Source organism: Anolis carolinensis, chromosome 5, assembly GCF_035594765.1.
Source record: "Anolis carolinensis isolate JA03-04 chromosome 5, rAnoCar3.1.pri, whole genome shotgun sequence".
NCBI lineage: Eukaryota > Metazoa > Chordata > Lepidosauria > Squamata > Dactyloidae > Anolis > Anolis carolinensis.
In genome coordinates this window covers 106,256,770-106,273,830 of record NC_085845.1, presented here as the reverse complement: position 1 = coordinate 106,273,830, position 17,061 = coordinate 106,256,770, and the positions used below count along the sequence as shown (strand labels likewise).

Here is a 17,061-nt window from a genome sequence, read left to right as displayed (position 1 = left end):
AAAATGTTCTAAAAACAATGTTAAAAGTTAAAAGTTCAGCTTATCTGGGCTCCGGCACTCCTCCGCACTCCACCGCCGGCTGTCGAGGCCAAGAATTATAATTTCAATGGAGCTCTGCTCTTCCCCATCTGGAGATTCTGGCTGTTTCTGACCTAGCAATTAAAAACTTCTAAAACAATTTGCATGTTTTCGAACTGTTAGGTTGGCAGAAGCTGGGGCTAACAGAAGGAGCTCACCCCGCTCCCCAGATTTAAACCACCAGTCTTTGGGTCAGCAAGTTCAGCAGCTCAGCAGTTTAACCCACTGTGCCATCAGAGGCTCCTAGTTTTCACAATAGTTGAATGTTAATGGCAAGGGCCTCCAAGGATCTGTTTTAAGAGTTTGGAAAGTTTGCTTTCTGGCTTTTTCAGAAATGATCTGGAACATTGTGGAGTTCTGGTTTTTCTGACGACAGTAGAGTATATAGCATGATTAAAAAAGAGCATAGCAAATAGTTATAAACAATTATGGGATTTTTAGTTTAGCAAAAAAGAATAGAGTGGGAGGACATGACAGGGGTATATGAAAGTATGTATTGCATGAACAAACCAAACAAACAATTGTTTTTCTCTGCCGTCATAACAAAAGCACAATAAACTTGTATAACAGGGTTTCTCAACCTGGGGGATCGATACCCCTGAGGAGCTCATGAGAGGTCGCCAAAGACCATCAGAAAACACATATTTCTGATGGTCTTAGGCAACCCCTTTGGCAGAGAAGCCTGAAGATCTCTCCGCCTGTCCTTTGGCCCAATTCTATCGTTGATGGGGTTCAAGGGGCTCTTTGATTTTACTGTAAATCCCAGCAACTACAACTCCCAAATGTCAAAGTCTATTTTCCCAAAACTCCACCAGTACTCACATTTGCACATATTGAGTACTGGTGCCAAGTTTGGTCCAGATCTATCATTGTTTGAGTCCACAGTGTTCTTTAGGTGTAGGTGAACTACAACTCCCAAACTCAAGGCCAATGCTCACCAAACCCTTCCAGTATTTCCTGTTGGTCATGGGAGTTCTGTGTGCCAAGTTTGGTTCAATTCCATCGTTGGTGGAGTTCAGAATGTTCTTTGATTGTAGTTGATCTATAAATCTCAGTAACTACAACTCCCAAAAGGCAAAATCAATCCCCCCCTCCCAATTCCACCAGTATTCAAATGTGGGCGTACCGGGTATTTGTGCCAAATTTGGTCCACTGAATGAAAATACATCCTGTATATCAGATATTTACATTACGATTCATAGCAGTAGCAAAATTACAGCTATGAAGTAGCAACGAAAATAATGTTATGGTTGGGGGTCACCACAACATGAAGAACTCTATTAAAGCCTCCCAAGCATTAGCAAGGTTGAGAACCACTGATTGAGAAACACCCCGGAAGCCAACTGTGCTCCTCCCGCCCGCCTGAAAGGGAAGGTATCAGTGGAGACTCCTGGGGGCGGAGCTAATCCAGAGATGCGTGCCTTGGGGAGGAGGCGGAGCTACGTATGCGCGGCCCGGGCCTGCCTTGCTTCCGCGCGTGCGTACTTTGGTCCGCCGTCTAAAGCGCCTGCAAGCGCAGGATGCCGCTCTTCGTTGTCTCTGTGGACACTCACTTCCGCCCGGGCTCCTTTCCGCTTCCGGGGCTGTGTTTGGCGAAGGGAAGGCGGAGCCTCACCACCGCAGCCTCCGCTGCTCGGTAACCAGTCGCTGAGGGAGGCGAGAGCGGTATCTCTAGCACCACCACAACCATGTCTGGCAGCAGCAGCGCCGCCGCCTCGCCTCCGGCACAGCCCCCTCCGCCGCCACCTCCTCCGCCGCCGCCTCCTCCGCCGGAGCCGCAGCCCCAGCCCCCGCCGCCGTTGCCTCAGTCGCCCTCGGCCACCGCCGAGCCCGAGCTGGTCTCACTCATCCTCAACCGCCTCAAGAGCCAAGGCCTCTTCGACCAGTTCCGCCGAGACTGCCTGGCCGATGTCGACACCAAGGTGGGCGCCGCGAGGGAGGGAGGGATTCCAGGATGGGAGGCCTTCCTCTTAGACCCGTAGGCCCTCACCTTCTTGCTTTCTGCCCCAGAGGCGCAGCTGTTGCTGTTGCTGCTTCTAACTGAGGGGAACCAGAGCCAGAGCCCTTCCTGCTCTTGGGCTCACTTTCCCGCCAGGATATTTCCCTTGACAGGCGTCATGACAGGGCCCGCCGCCTGTGTTGTTTTACTTCCAAGTGGGCGTGGTCACCAGGTCTTGTGCTCTCTATAAACAGTGGATAACACATCCCAACCACATACACGCAGTGTCTTGGTGTTGTGGTCTCTTCCTAGAGTTATTTGGGGCACTGTGTGGCTGTGAGTTTTCAGAGCTGTATGGCCATGCTCCAAAAACATTATAAATCTTTATTTGTACCCTGTACCTGGTGGCTTAGTGGGTTAAACCACTGAGCTGCTGAACTTGCTGACCAAAAGGTCAGCGGCTCACATCTGTGGAGCGGGGTGAGCTCCTGCTGTCAGCTCCAGCTTCTGCCAACCTAGCAGTTTGAAAGCATGTAAATGTGAGTTGATCAATAGGTACTGCTCTGGTGGGAAGGTAACGGCATTCCATGTAGTCATGCTGGCCACATGACCTTGGAGGTGTCTACGGACAACGCCAGCTCTTCGTCTTAGAAATGGAGATAAGCACCAACCCCCAGAGTCGGACATGATTTCGCAATTACTATATAAACCCAGTGGCACAGCGGGTTAAACTTCTGAGCTGCTGAACTTGCTGACTGAGAGAGAGATCGGCGGTTCGGGTGAGTGGAGTGAGCTCTTGCTATTAGACCCAGCTTCTGCCAACCTCACAGTTCAAAAACATGTAAATGTGGGTAGATCATTAGGTACCATTCATGTCTGACTGGGGTTTAGTACTCATCTCCATTTCTAAGCCAAAGAGTCGGCGTTGTCCATGGACACCTCCTAGGTCATTGTAGGCAGCATGACTGCATGGAGCGCCGTTACCTTCCCACAGAAGCGGTACCTATAGATCTACTCATATTTGCATGTTTTCAAATTGCTAGTTTGGCAGAAGCTGGGTCTAATAGCGAGAGCTCACGCCGCTCCCCGGATTCGAACCATCAACCTTTTGGCCAGCAAGTTCAGCAGCTCGGCAGTTTAATCTGCTGTACCACTAGGGGCTCTGCAGATAAGCTAACTATTAGCAATAACAAAGTGCGGAGTGGCACAATTGGGTCATCAGGCTATCCAGAATTACACAAGCTCAAAAGCCTGACAGATGAGTCATGTTTTAAAATTTGAAAGGCTTGAAGGGTGGGGGCAAGTCTAATTTCTTTAGGTAGGGAATTCCAGAACCAGGGAGCCACTAGCGAGAAGGCCCTCTCTCTCGTCCCACCAACCATATTTAAGAAAAGGGCCTCTCCAGCAGATATCAGTGCTTGCGCTGATTCATAGAAGGAGATGCGGTCTCAAAGATAGGTTGGACATGAAGCATATAGGGCTTTAATAGGTATAGCATTCTCTCTTGACGTTTTGCCCACATCTATGGCAGGCATCCCCAGAGGTTGTGAGGTCTGTTGGAAACTATGCAAGTGGTGTTTATATATCTGTGGAATGTCCAGGGTGAGAGAAAGAATTCTTGTCTGCTTGAGGAAAGTATGAATGTTGCAGTTGGCCACCTTGATTAGCATTGAATGGCCTTGCAGCTTCAAAGCCTGGCTGCTTCCTGCCTGGAGGAATCCTTTGTTGGAAGGTGTTAGCTGGCTCTGATTGTTTCATGTCTGGAATTCCTCTGTTTTCTGAGTGTGGTTATTTATTTACTATCTTGATTTTAGAGTTTTTTTTAATACTGTCAGCCAAATTTTGTTCATTTTCATGGTTTCCTCCTTTTTGTTGAATTTGTCCACATGCGTATGGATTTCAATGGCTTCTCTATGTAGTCTGACATGGTGGTTGTTAGAGTGCTTCAGCAATTCTGTGTTATCAAATAATATGCTATATCCAAGTTGGTTCATCAAGTACTCTGCTATGGCAAATTCCTCGGGCTGAATTAATCTCCTGTGCCTTTCATGTTTCTTGATTCGTGTTTCGGCAATTCTGCATTGGGTGGTCCCTATGTAGACTTGTCCACAGCTGCGTGGTATACGGTATATTCCTGCAGAGCTTAGAGGATCCCTCTTTTTCTTTTCTGAACGTAGCATTTGTAGGATTTTCTTACTGGGTCAGTGGTTCCATAGATGAGAAGAAAACATTTCCTCAGACATCAGGAGAGCTACAAGACCAAAAACAAGCCATTAGAGTAAAGACAAAGTTCCACCAGGAGAAAAGTGTTCTTACTATACATCAAGGTAACCACTGACCGCATAGGGAAGCTGATGAAGAAACACAATGTACAAACTATCTACAGACCCACTAAAAATCCCACAAATGCTACGTTCAGCAAAGGACAAGAGGGGTCTTCTCATCTCTGCAGGAGTCTGCCATATACGTTGCAGCTGTGGACAAGTCTATATAGGGACCATAGTGATTCTGGACATGAAAGTCTTCGACAACACAATAATAATAATTTTATTTCTTACCCGCCTCTCATAGAATCAGAGAATAATAGAGTTGGAGGAGACCACATGGGCTGTCTAGTTCAACCCCCTGCTATGCAGGAAGGAATAAAGTATCCCTGACAGATGGCCATCGAGCCTCTGTTTCGAAGTTTCAAAGGAAGGAGCTTCCACAACACTCCAAGGCAGAAAGTTCCACCATTGAACAGCTCGTCCAGTCAGGAAGTTCTTCCTAATGTTCAGGTGGAACCTCTTTTACTGTAATTCCTCCTCCTAGCTTTTACTGGATAGATTGCATCTCCTCTCATTTCTCAGATATGGTTAACTATTATTATTATATCTACTGCAAGCCTTTGGTTCTTCTGGATATCCTGACAGAATATGGTATATACTTGTCTTTGAATGGATTTTATGGACAAATTGACCCAAAATTATGTAATTTGCTTTGACCCGTGGTTGTCAGGGTAAAATACAGGGGCATGTAGCAAACAAATCTTTTTCTTCTTTTAAAAATGCATTGAGGGAACAAACATAGGGAGATGTAAGGAGAAGGAGGGGATCTGTTAGTTTGAGGAGCATTGACTGTTGGATATGTTGACCCAGATTCTAGCCTACATTTTATACCATTTTTTCCAGTTTTAGTCAAACATACAATATAATTATTACAGTGTCATTCTAGGTTGGCTCTTTGGACGGGGGGCTGCAAGCACAATTTATCAGTAGTTTCACTCCTGCTTAAATGACTGACTACAAAAGGTGGTAGAAAGTCCCCCCCCCCCCCCCCCACACACACAATGCTTTAATAAACTGCACTGGTGAAGAAGATTTTGCTGGTACAATAGAGTCTCACTTATCCAACACTCGTTTATCCAACATTCTGGATTATCCAACACATTTTTGTAGTCAATGTTTTCAAAACATCGTAATATTTTGGTGCTAAATTCATAAATACAGTAATTACTACATAGCATTACTGCATATTGAACTACTTTTTCTGTCAAATTTGTTGTATAACATGTTTTGGTGCTTAATTTGTAAAATCATAACCTAATTTGATGTTTAATAGGCTTTTCCTTGATGGCTCCTTATTATCCAACATATTCACTTATCCAACGTTCTGTGGGCCCGTTTACGTTGGATAAGTGAGACTCTACTGTACTTGACTTTGTTCATTTAATGTATGAATTTGCTATAGTAATATCTGTAATTTCTGCGTCATATTCCTTTTTATTTATGTTCATTTGAAGGCTACCTTAAGAGTCTTCCAGGAGAATTTAGTGTCTTCCATGTCACAGTGGGCTGGTAAATCCCCTCCTTGTTTTAATCTGAACTTTATGGAACTGTCTGATGTGCTGAATGCTTCCCAGCACCTTGGATAGTTCCTTTAATGAGAAAACTAAGTATTGAAATGGATTTATGACTCCATTGACATAGGAGTCTCTGAGTCCCCTTTGGGGCGAGAAGGTTGGAATATAAACATGGTAAGTAAATTGCAGTCTCCAGCTGCCCTGGACCTTTTGCCCACAAAATATCTTCAGTAAAAGCAAAGGGCAAATCCTTGCCTTCAGGAACATGACGTACAGACCTAACTTCCTACATTTGTTGTAGAAATTACTGAGTTGGTGAAGAATGTGTCTTATGGCTACAATGTTACTAACTTTTTAGATTGTTCTCATAGTTTAATCAACATTTCTATCTCCTATATTATTTTGAGTGGACAGGATAGTGGCTCATTATAATAATAAAATGGGATATTAAAACAAATACTTTTCTAAGGAATGGCCAAATATTGAATGTTTTTTATATTGTGGCATGTAGTGATAACTAATATGTCTAGCAAATGGTATTTTATATTTCAAGCTTTATTATAGTAATTTTAATTATTTTTTTCCTATCGACCAATTTCAAACCTCCCATTTTTAGTCAAGGTTCTGGAGCGAGTGGTGGCCTCTCAACTCCAGGGATTCTTGGATGACACCGATTATCTTGACCCATTCCAGTCTGGATTCAGGCCTGGTCATGGCACTGAGACGGCTTTGGTCGCCTTGGTGGATGGCCTCCGCAGAGAGCTCGACATGGGGAGTGTGTCCCTGTTGGTTCTCCTGGACAACTCAGCGGCTTTCGATACCATCGACCATGGTATCCTTCTGGGTCGGCTCTCGGGAATGGGCCTTGGGGGCACTGTACTTCAATGGCTCCACTCCTTCCTGGTGGGCCGTACCCAGATGGTGAAGCTGGGGGATACCTGCTCGGACCCCTGGCCTTTTACCAGTGGGGTCCCGCAAGGTTCTATTCTTTCCCCCATGGTTTTCAACATCTACATGAAATGGCTGGGGGAGGTCATCCTGAGTTTTGGAGTTCGGTGCCATCTCTACGCAAATGACACTCAACTCTACTACTCTTTTCCACCTACCTCCAAGGAAGCCCCTCGGATCCTAGACCAGTGCCTGGTCGCTGTAATCGGTTGGATGAGGGCAAACAAGCTGAAGCTCAATCCTGACAGGTCCTCCAGGTCAGTCATAAGGCCGATCGGAGTATAGGGTGGCTACCTGTGCTTGACGGGGTCGCACTCCCCCTGAAGGCGCAGGTCTGCAGCTTGGGGGTCCTTCTGGACTCATCACTGTCACTTGATGCTCAGGTGTCGGCGGTGGCCGGGAGGGCCTTTGCACAGCTAAAGCTAGTGCGCCAACTGCGACCGTACCTCGAGAAGTCTGACTTGACCATGGTGGTCCATGCTCTGGTTACCTCAAGGATGGATTACTGTAACGCACTCTACGTGGGGCTGCCTTTGAAGACGGTCCGGAAACTGCAATTGGTACAGCGGTCGGCAGCTAGGTTACTAACCGGAGCTGCTTACAGGGAGCGTTCAACCCCCCTGTTCAAGCAGCTCCACTGGCTGCCAATAATATTCTGGGCCCAATTCAAGGTGCAGGTTATTACCTATAAAGCTCTAAAAGGTTTGGGACCTGCCTATCTTTGTGACCGCGTCGTCCCCTATGAACCCACCCGATCACTGAGATCTTCCGGGGAGGCCCTCCTCTCACTTCCGCCCTCCTCACAACTGCATTTGGTGAGGACGAGAGAGAGGGCCTTCTTGGCCGTGGCTCCCCGACTCTGGAACTCCCTCCCCAGGGAGATTAGGATGGCTCCCTCTCTATCTTCCTTCAGGAAACAACTGAAGACTTGGATGTTTTGGCAGGCCTTTGGATACAGCCCCAGAGGGTTTTTAATAATCTATCCTGTATTTATCACGGTCTTACCATTTATGTGTTTTAAATATAATTTTTTATCCTGTATTGTTGTTTTAATTGATATATTACTGTTTTATCTTTTTATATTGTGATTTGTACTATGTTGTTTATATTTTGTCCTTATGTTGTTTGGGCCGTTGCCCCATGTAAGCCGCCCTGAGTCCCCATGGGGAGATTGTGGCGGGGTATAAATAAAGTATTATTATTATTGTTATTATTATGTGTTTGTAGTATGTATTTGTGTGTCACTCAGTGGTCCGTTGACTGTAATAAAAACTGCTGTTGAATTCATCAGGGTGTTGCTATATAATTGTTAATTGTTATTTTTGGATTCTAACCAAACATAGAGCAATGTTAAATAAACCATCACATTGCACCTTCTGCATCATTGGAAAGCTAAGGAACTTTCCACAGACTAAGTAGAATATATGTGTGTATGATTTTTTCCCCCATATGGATCTGTAAGGATGTCAAAATTGTGTCATATTTTTGAATGTCAAAGGTGGAAAACTTCACAAGGGATATTGCATGTTCTCTTTCAGCCGGCGTATCAGAACTTAAGGCAACGTGTGGACAACTTTGTTTCCAATCATCTGGCAACTCATACATGGAGTCCTCACTTGAACAAGAACCAACTAAGAAACAATATTAGACAACAAGTTCTCAAGTAAGTTTCAGTCTTACAAGTTTGCCATGGGGGGCACTGCTTCGTTAAAAAAATGCCTATGACAATGTACAGTACTGTCATGTTTTGGTCAGAAGCCCACACTAGCTACAAGGGAGGGGGTAGCAAAAATCACTTCCCCATTCTTTTCTTCATTGTGGACCTTCTGCTAGATCCCAGTTCCTTTCATGGGGAGGCAAATCTAGATCCATCAATTATGCCCTGAAACATATTTCACTGTAATACATTTTTTGGTTTTATGTTATGAGGCCAATAGCAATACATTCTACTTTCCTGGTATATTTTAACTTTCAACATGCAGTAGAGTCTCACTTATCCAACACTCGCTTATCCAACGTTCTGGATTATCCAACGCATTTTTGTAGTCAATGTTTTCAATATATCGTGATATTTTGGTGCTAAATTCGTAAATACAGTAATTACTACATAGCATTACTACATACTGAACTACTTTTTCTGTCAAATTTGTTGTGTAACATGATGTTTTGGTGCTTCATTTGTAATATCATAACTTAATTTGATGTTTAATAGGCTTCTCCTTAATCTCTCCTTATTATCCAACATATTCACTTATCCAACGTTCTGCCGGCCCGTTTACGTTGGATAAGTGAGACTCTACTGTACTTCATTTACACCATATGTTTTATGAAAAAGGCCTTTTTCTGCTTTGGATGAGCAATTCAAGACGTAGTTGAACTCTTCAAATAACTCAAGGACTATCTCAGAGAGGAAGATGCAAGCTTGTTCTCCGCTACCTTAGAGGGTGCAACCAGGCCTATTGGTTTTAAGTTGCAGAAGAGTAGATTTTGATTGAACATTGGAAGTCAAAATAGTTTAGCAATGGTATCAATTGCCTATGGTAGGATGTCTTTCTGTTGACATCTTAAAAATGTGATCAGACTACTACTTGCTGAGGATGCTTTACCTGAGGATTCTGCACTGATTGTACTTAATGGCCCATGAGTCCCCTTACGTTCCTACTCCAAGATTCTAATACTTTTCCTCATGAACCCCTGCAATATGCAGGTGATAATTCTTACATATTTTACCTTATGCAGCTATAGGATTACCAAAAATTTATATAAAGAGACTTGCATCTTGGGTGATCATATACTGTTCCCTTGAGATTGACTGGGGTTTGATTGTAGGACAACAAAATCCACGAGGGCATCCCTTAATTAAAATTGTAAAATCAATGTTTAGAAAATTGAAGGAGGCGGGAGAGAATATGTTCAAGCTGTGGATGTTGAATTTGTGAATACAAAATCCATGGATACGGACAGCCAGCTGTATCTTATTATTATTATGTATGGAATCTCCTGTTTAGATATAGACTGAATTATTAGGAGAACTTCCTAAACAAGAAGAGATGCTTCTCTGTTGTCCTTGTATTTTAGATCTGGAATGCTAGAATCTGGGATTGACAGAATTATTTCTCAAGTTGTGGATCCAAAGATCAACCATATATTCAGACCACAAGTGGAAAAGGCAGTCCATGAGTTTTTAGCCACATTAAATCACAAAGAGGAGACCAGTCCCAGCATAGCACCACCTGAAGAAAAGCCAGATGTTTCTGTTTTGATGCAAGGTATTTCTTCCTATTGTCTCTGATAAAACTTACATGCTGCAGAGCAGCTTCCTGATATTTGTTTAAGTGACTATAAAGATGCTTCTAAGAATTAAGAGAATTTTAGCCTCCTGATCCTGGACATTAACTATTTGAAAATGATTTGAAGCAATTTCAGTGAAACCGGGTCCCAGACAAACATACATAGGACTACTCTCTCTGCATCCTTCAAAACAAAAAAAGTTTGACACTTTTTAAATTTACCCTTTTTCCTAAATACCTTCAGAAAACGTGTTGAGAATTGTATAGTTTGTAACTCTGTTACAATAGATTTAACGACTTGATACTGAATCCAAGCAAGAAAAAGGACATATGGATGTTGATGTGAAATAAAAGGCAAACCTAGTCTAGATGGGCTCTTTCTAAATGAAGAGTTTATTGGTTTTGAAATGATCCTTGCTATATCTTTAGTTCATAAATATATCTTGATTATGCCTAGGAGAGCCCAATGCATTTAATTCGTGAAGGCACATTTATAGTAACAACTCTAGAAGTTAGTATGACACAGAGATGTCTCTGTCGTAGTAATTTCTAGAGTTATTATTAATGACTACAGTGACCACACTGCAAAACTCCTTTAAGTAGTTGGTGTAAGATACAGTGCTTGCTCCTTACTGGAGTAAAGTATGTTTCCTGGTGTGCACTAATTTCTTCTTTACTTTTATCACAGTCCAAGGCAAGAATTAGTATTTAATAACAATTTTCAGGAACAGAAAACAAATGATTCATTATTATGAACATTTTATAGGATCACATTAAATTTAATCAACTTTAAAATTAGCCAAAAGAATACAGTTCTTTAAAATTCTACAGCACTTTTTGTAGACTTTATCAGCTGCATGCAAGAGAAAACAAATACATCTTAAAACCTTTTTAGAAACAGTCATAGAAAGAGCAAGCATAGATTTCAGAAGGGAGGTCATTATATGAAGAATCTATTTCTAGTTGCTTAGCACCTTAATAGCAGGTTAGCCAGTAGGATCTTAAGATGAAAGCCAGCTCATCTGAGTAAAGGCAATCCATGAAAGCATTAGTATCAAACTATTTAGGGCTCCAAAGGTAAGAACAGCGCATGCAATTTGGTCTGGGAACACACTTCACAGCCAGTGCAGCTAGCACAGTTTTCTCTGTATAGCCCCAAGATAAAGTTTAGTAATGTGTGTTTATATGCACAGAGCATTCTGTGTTGCTTCAAAAGAAATTCTGAATACAGCAGCCATGGAACAGGACAGAAGTCTCAAAATGTCTTCTGAGAATACTTGGGTAGCTAGGCTACTTTAGGTGGCATGCCCCCATAAATCCCACCCAGTGGGGCAGTTCAGAAGGATACCATGGTCACAGGCAAAGAATGAAGTCATTGAATGATCAGAAAGAGCTAACAGACTAATCCCCCTTGTCCATTTTCCAGGGCAAGATATTCATTCTAAGGGGCACAGCTGTTTATGCACCTTAATCCAGTCCGAATCATGATTGGAATCGGTTCAAGTAACAGATATATTCCAAAGCTAGTATTTCCCCCCAGAATCTACTGCACACCCCTGAGCCTACCTCAGAAGTGAGTGGTTAGACACATTTATATTTTTCCCCAGAACAGTCCTTACTATTGCCTCCTTGAGAATGGTAGCCATGATTCCCTCATTTATATAAAATTGTATTGCTTCTAAAATCTATGGTCCCTATCCTATCCCAAAAAATGTAAAAGTCAGGGCAGACAAAGATCTTCAACATGGATTGGTAGATTTCAGTCTTTCAAGGAGCTTGTCCATAGCCTCTGGTTGTAGAATGTGCAGTGCCCAGACAGTGATCTTCTTGTATCCAAAATGCAACACAGATTGATCACTGCAAATCTTCAAGGATTCTCCATGGTTTACACCAAGCTATTTATTCAACAGAACGCTTACTACTCAAAATAACTAACTATTCCACTTGCGAATGTCTGAATGCTGTGGCAGTGGAGATGTGCAATGTATTTGCTACAGAATTGTTTCAAGTAATTATGTCATAAATCTTAGCAAGCAGTTCTAGAAATACAGTGAATGTTTACTAAAAACACAAGAAGTTTCTGATGTTTTAGGAAGACCATCAAAAGAAGAAATGTCAAGAAAGACAATCACTTATTAATTGTCTGTTATTTATTGCAACATATGTTAACATTTCTCAACCTATAAATTGTTGAGCTCTTTCTTTAGAAAATAAAATATTTTTGTTGTAGCATCTGAAATACAGACAAGCATGAGAAAATGTTAATATGATTTTTTTCTCTTTTCATCTTCAAAGGGGTTTCTTCTACCATTCCAAGTGCAAGTGTAGCTAATGATGCAATGTCCATTTTGGAAACAATAACATCTCTAAATCAAGAAGCAAATGCGGCCAGGGCTTCCACAGAAGCAGCAAATGTAAAGACCAATGACAGAATTTCAAAAAGAGTCCTGTCACAACTGAGTGTGGATGGCACTACTGAGAAAGACCGAAATACTGATGTTCTGCTAGATGAAGAGAAACCACCTTATAATTCTATGGAAGAAAGCTTTGAATCCGTAGCAAACAGTGAAGATGTAACTAATTTGTTTTCTTCCAGCGAAGAAGGGAAAACTGTATCAAAAGATATGATCAATGTGGTTAACCCAGTCAAGGAAATTGTGCAGGAAAGTGAGGAACAGAAAAGTAAACCGATTGATAAATATGATAAAAAGCCTGAACATTTAGAGAAAGGAGAGAAGAGAAAAGAGAAAAAAGAAAAACCTGAGAAAAAGTTGGATCTCTCTAAAAAGGCTGGTGATGATTTAAAAGGAAAAGAAGAAAAGACAGAAAAAGACAAGGAGACAGAATTGTTAAAATGTTTAGTTCTTGAAAAGAGCAGCAGTAAACACAAAGGAAATGGAAGTACAAAAGAAGGTATAAACATCATAAATATTTCCTACAGTATGAGTAGGTTGGAGCCAATGAAATTGAGAGGTAGTTTTTATTTTTTAGAAAGCAATGTAATGAATAATCAAATGCCAGAAATAATATTTTGTTACATAGAGTAGTGACATATTTCTTTGATATACAAAGAAATAGTGCATTTTAAAGAGACTACTGCCTTCCTTAACATACATGGTACATGAAAATTTTGGTTGTTTTAGCAATTTAGTTCAACAATTCTTTTTGGTGCTACTTCAGTTCATTTTATTTATTTATTATGTTTGTTTTCCTGCTGTATATACCAGACGCCTTTCTGTTCATTTTGTTGCTTTTTTAATATGATCAAACTTATTTCTAATCTCTGTTAATAGTTTTAGAACATACTTATTTTTATGGTAGCCAAAGTTGGATAGAGAAAAAAGAATTTTAAAACTACTAGCAATGCTGTGTTTGCTGTCTTCCTTGTCCTAACTAAATCATCTGGTACCTTGGCTCCAGTTCTTCCTCTTTCTTTCCCCTAAAGTTGGCCTAGTTCCTGCTCTTCTATTATACTTGTTTATTTTATTATATTAATTTTAGAATTGTAACAGCTTTTAACAGGATTAACGCTTTTACTCCTGTATGCGCATCTCTTGTCATTTTTTTCATATTTTAATGTCCTGCTAATGCGGGAACATTTTAATACAGGTGCAACCAAAGATTGTCATCATTTTTCAAGTGGTAAGCTTTCAGAGAAATGAGTTTGAAGATATTTGTACAATGTAGTGTTCCCACACTTTGCCTTTTATTCAAATTATAAAGAACCTTAGTACAGTGTTTCTTTATAGTCTTCTGTACTTCTTTTTCCTTTATATGTTTGGATTTACAGTGTAGCCCTGCAAACAAGTTTACTACTTAATTCAAAAGGCTACCCAGAGTATTCCTTGTCAACTGTGGCATTTTAACACTCGTGGACACATCTTTGGATCCCTCTGGATCAGTGGTTTTCAACCTGTGGGTCCCTGGGTGTTTTGGCCTTCAACTCCCAGAAATCCCAGCCAGTTTACCAGCTGTTAGGATTTCTGGGAGTTGAAGGCCAGAACATCTGGGGACCCACAGGTTGAGAACCACTACTCTAGATAGAGATGTCTGAAGATGTCTGAAGATCAGGCTTTGCCAGAGTATTCCATGTGATCATAGAATCATAGAATAGTAGAGTTGGAAGAGACCTCATGGGCCATCCAGTCCATCTGTGGGATGCAGACTGCTTTCACACTTAGATGGCAGTTTTTTCTTCTTCACTCACCTATAAGGCTTTTCATTTCTAGTTTTTGTTTTAAGAAATCTCTATCTGTTTTTTTGAACTAGCTTTGGAAGATTCTGATATAGATGTACTCAGTGATATTACTGTTAGCTCTGTGCACACCAGTGACCTTTCTTCCTTTGAAGAAGAGAGTGAAGATGAAGTTGCACTTTCTGACAGCACAGAAGAAGGAGAGATTGTTTCCGATGGTAAGGTAACAATCCAAAACCTATACTGGCAGGAAAGCAAGATACATTTTCCTTTAATACAGCAGAATTTTGAGGTTTTGACATTATTTAGATGAGTGTTTATATAGCTCAGTACAAATGTATGGCTTAACTCAAATGCATAAATTATCTGCAGCTCCCTTTAATATTGCATGATGCTGCCACCAATGTGGATTTAAAAGAATCGAATGTGTTGCTAAGATAGTGTAGCAAACTAATAATCATTTTTTCAGTAAATTTAAGAGTTAATTCATCAGCTGCTTTTTGGACATGGCATCAAAGCAGAAATTAGAACAAATATGCATGTGAAAAGAGAAGGCACAAATTATTGCCATCTTTTGGCATTGTGTGTCTCCACCAGACCTTGTTACTTTTTTAAAACTTCCTATTTGCTTTAATGGCAGCGGGGACAAAGAAATCAGTGGGATATTATAGATTTTACTGACTTTGTTATTAAGTCTTATATCAAACATTTTAGTTCAGATATCAGAAAGTGTGTTCATTAAATGTTTTACTTAAGATATAGAAAAAGTGTGTTCAAAACTAAAGTATCATCACATTAATCTTTTTTCATTTAGCTTGCATCATATGTGTATAATTCTAGTGGGATGCTTATCAGACCGTATATTACATGTTAAAAATATCATTCTTCAGTTCACAGTTTTCATCAAGCAATTGCGGTTGAGAATGTAGGGAATTGTTTTTTTTAAAGCCCACCTTGTGATACTACAATTTTCAGAATCCTTTGTAATGTATTTTTTTTTAAAAAAACATGGGGTTTTTTTTAGATTTAATATATACCTGGGGTTATAGATGGAAGAATAAAGTTGGATGCCAAAGAAGCTTTAGATAGATATATAGTTAGATGGATATAGATGTCTGGTTTCACACCCCTCTGCAGGCCTTCTAACCAGCAGCAGCAACAGCTTTTAGGCAGGTGGGTGCAAGTGGCTACCATGGAATAGAGAAATCGTCCTTCAGGAAACAACTGAAGACTTGGATGTTTTGGCAGGCCTTTGGATACAGCCACAGAGGGTTTTTAATAATCTATCCTGTATTTATCACGGTCTTACCATTTATGTGTTTTAAATGTAATTTTTATCCTGTATTGTTGTTTTAATTGATATATTACTGTTTTATCTTTTTATATTGTGATTTGTACTATGTTGTTTATATTTTGTCCTTATGTTGTTTGGGCCGTTGCCCCATGTAAGCTGCCCCGAGTCCCCACGGGGAGATGGTGGCAGGGTATAAATAAAGTATTATTATTATTATTTAATGGGAAAGCTTTGTTGCTTGCATGGGATACTGCCAGACCTATTGGATCACAGTCTAAAACAGTGATTCCCAAAGTGGGTGCTACCGCCCTCTGGTGGGCGCTGCAGCGATCCAGGGGGGCGGTGATGGCACCTATTAGGACATGGGGGCGGGGCCAGGGGAGGGGCGTGGCTTCTTCCCAAGAACCCGAGACGGCTGAGAATCTATACCTCTCCTGATGTGCATGTTGGGACACAGAGGGCGGAGTTAGGGAAGGGGCGGGGCCTCTTCCCAAGAGCGCAAGACAGGGCTGAGCCTCTGTATACCTCTCCTGAGGTGCTTGTTAGAACATGGGGGTGGGGTATAGAGGTCCACCCCGTCAGGCACTTGAGAAGAGGCCCCTCCTCCTCCTCTAGCCCCACCCCCTGTGTCCAGGACCGGGATAGAAGCTCAGCCCTGCCTCAGAGCTCGTAACTCTGCCCATCCCAGTCCTGGCCGCCCATTTGTGGCCCCCTCCCCGCCCTGCATCTTGGACTAGGGGAGAGGCTCAACCCCACCCCCTTGAGCAGAAGCCACACCCAACCCTCTAAGCCACGCCCCCCTTTCCAGGGGGCGCTGAGTAATAATTTTTCTGGAAAGGGGGTGGCAGGCCAAATAAGTTTGGGAACCACTGGTCTAAAATAAGCAGTTATCTTTCCTCTAAGTTGCTTTTTTGCTTTTTACACTTCCCTAGATGAAGAAAAGGAACAGAATCAGGTTAAAACACAATCTGAGGCTGGCATGTCTGATGATAAGAAACTAAAGTCTGGACGCCATGCTTATGTCCATAAGCCTTATCTTTACTCCAAGTATTATAGTGATTCTGATGATGAGCGGACTGTGGAGCAGCGTCGCCTTTCAGTAGTAAGTTGAATTAAAATCAGATTGCTGTTTACTCTCCTTCCATAACCAAGGAATGTTGTGTTAGATATTTATTTCCCCAGAATCACTTTTTGAACAAACTTGTTTTCCCTGACATGAGATTGTTTAAAGTTATCCAGTGTTGGTTTTTGTGGATTCCCAGTACACAGAACTACAGGTCTATTTTCCTTAGAAACATCATCCTTTTTAGGGATGATTACAAGTGAATAATTGTTTGTACGCAGTGGGGAATCTTTTTTTTTCTAGATATTTTGGGTACCAGCCACCCTTACTATTAGCCTTGTAGGAGTTGAGGTCCAAAACATCTGGAGAACTAAAGGTTCACAATACACCAATCCATCTTGATCTTTACCTCT

At 41.5% G+C, this 17,061-nt stretch overlaps 1 protein-coding gene across 3 annotated transcripts in view; it reads left to right on the top strand.

Annotated features, from left to right (window-relative positions):
• The first annotated feature begins 1,766 nt into the window (after positions 1–1,766).
• Positions 1,767–17,061, top strand: part of bod1l1 (biorientation of chromosomes in cell division 1 like 1) — a 64,094-nt gene continuing 48,799 nt past the window's right edge. For all 3 annotated transcript variants that reach the window (XM_008119082.3, XM_062982097.1, XM_062982098.1), the window contains exons 1-6: positions 1,767–2,000; positions 8,345–8,469; positions 9,885–10,075; positions 12,392–13,009; positions 14,366–14,509; positions 16,518–16,687. In XM_008119082.3, the coding sequence (XP_008117289.2) occupies positions 1,767–2,000; positions 8,345–8,469; positions 9,885–10,075; positions 12,392–13,009; positions 14,366–14,509; positions 16,518–16,687 (1,482 nt within the window). The remainder of the gene's footprint in view (positions 2,001–8,344; positions 8,470–9,884; positions 10,076–12,391; positions 13,010–14,365; positions 14,510–16,517; positions 16,688–17,061) is intronic.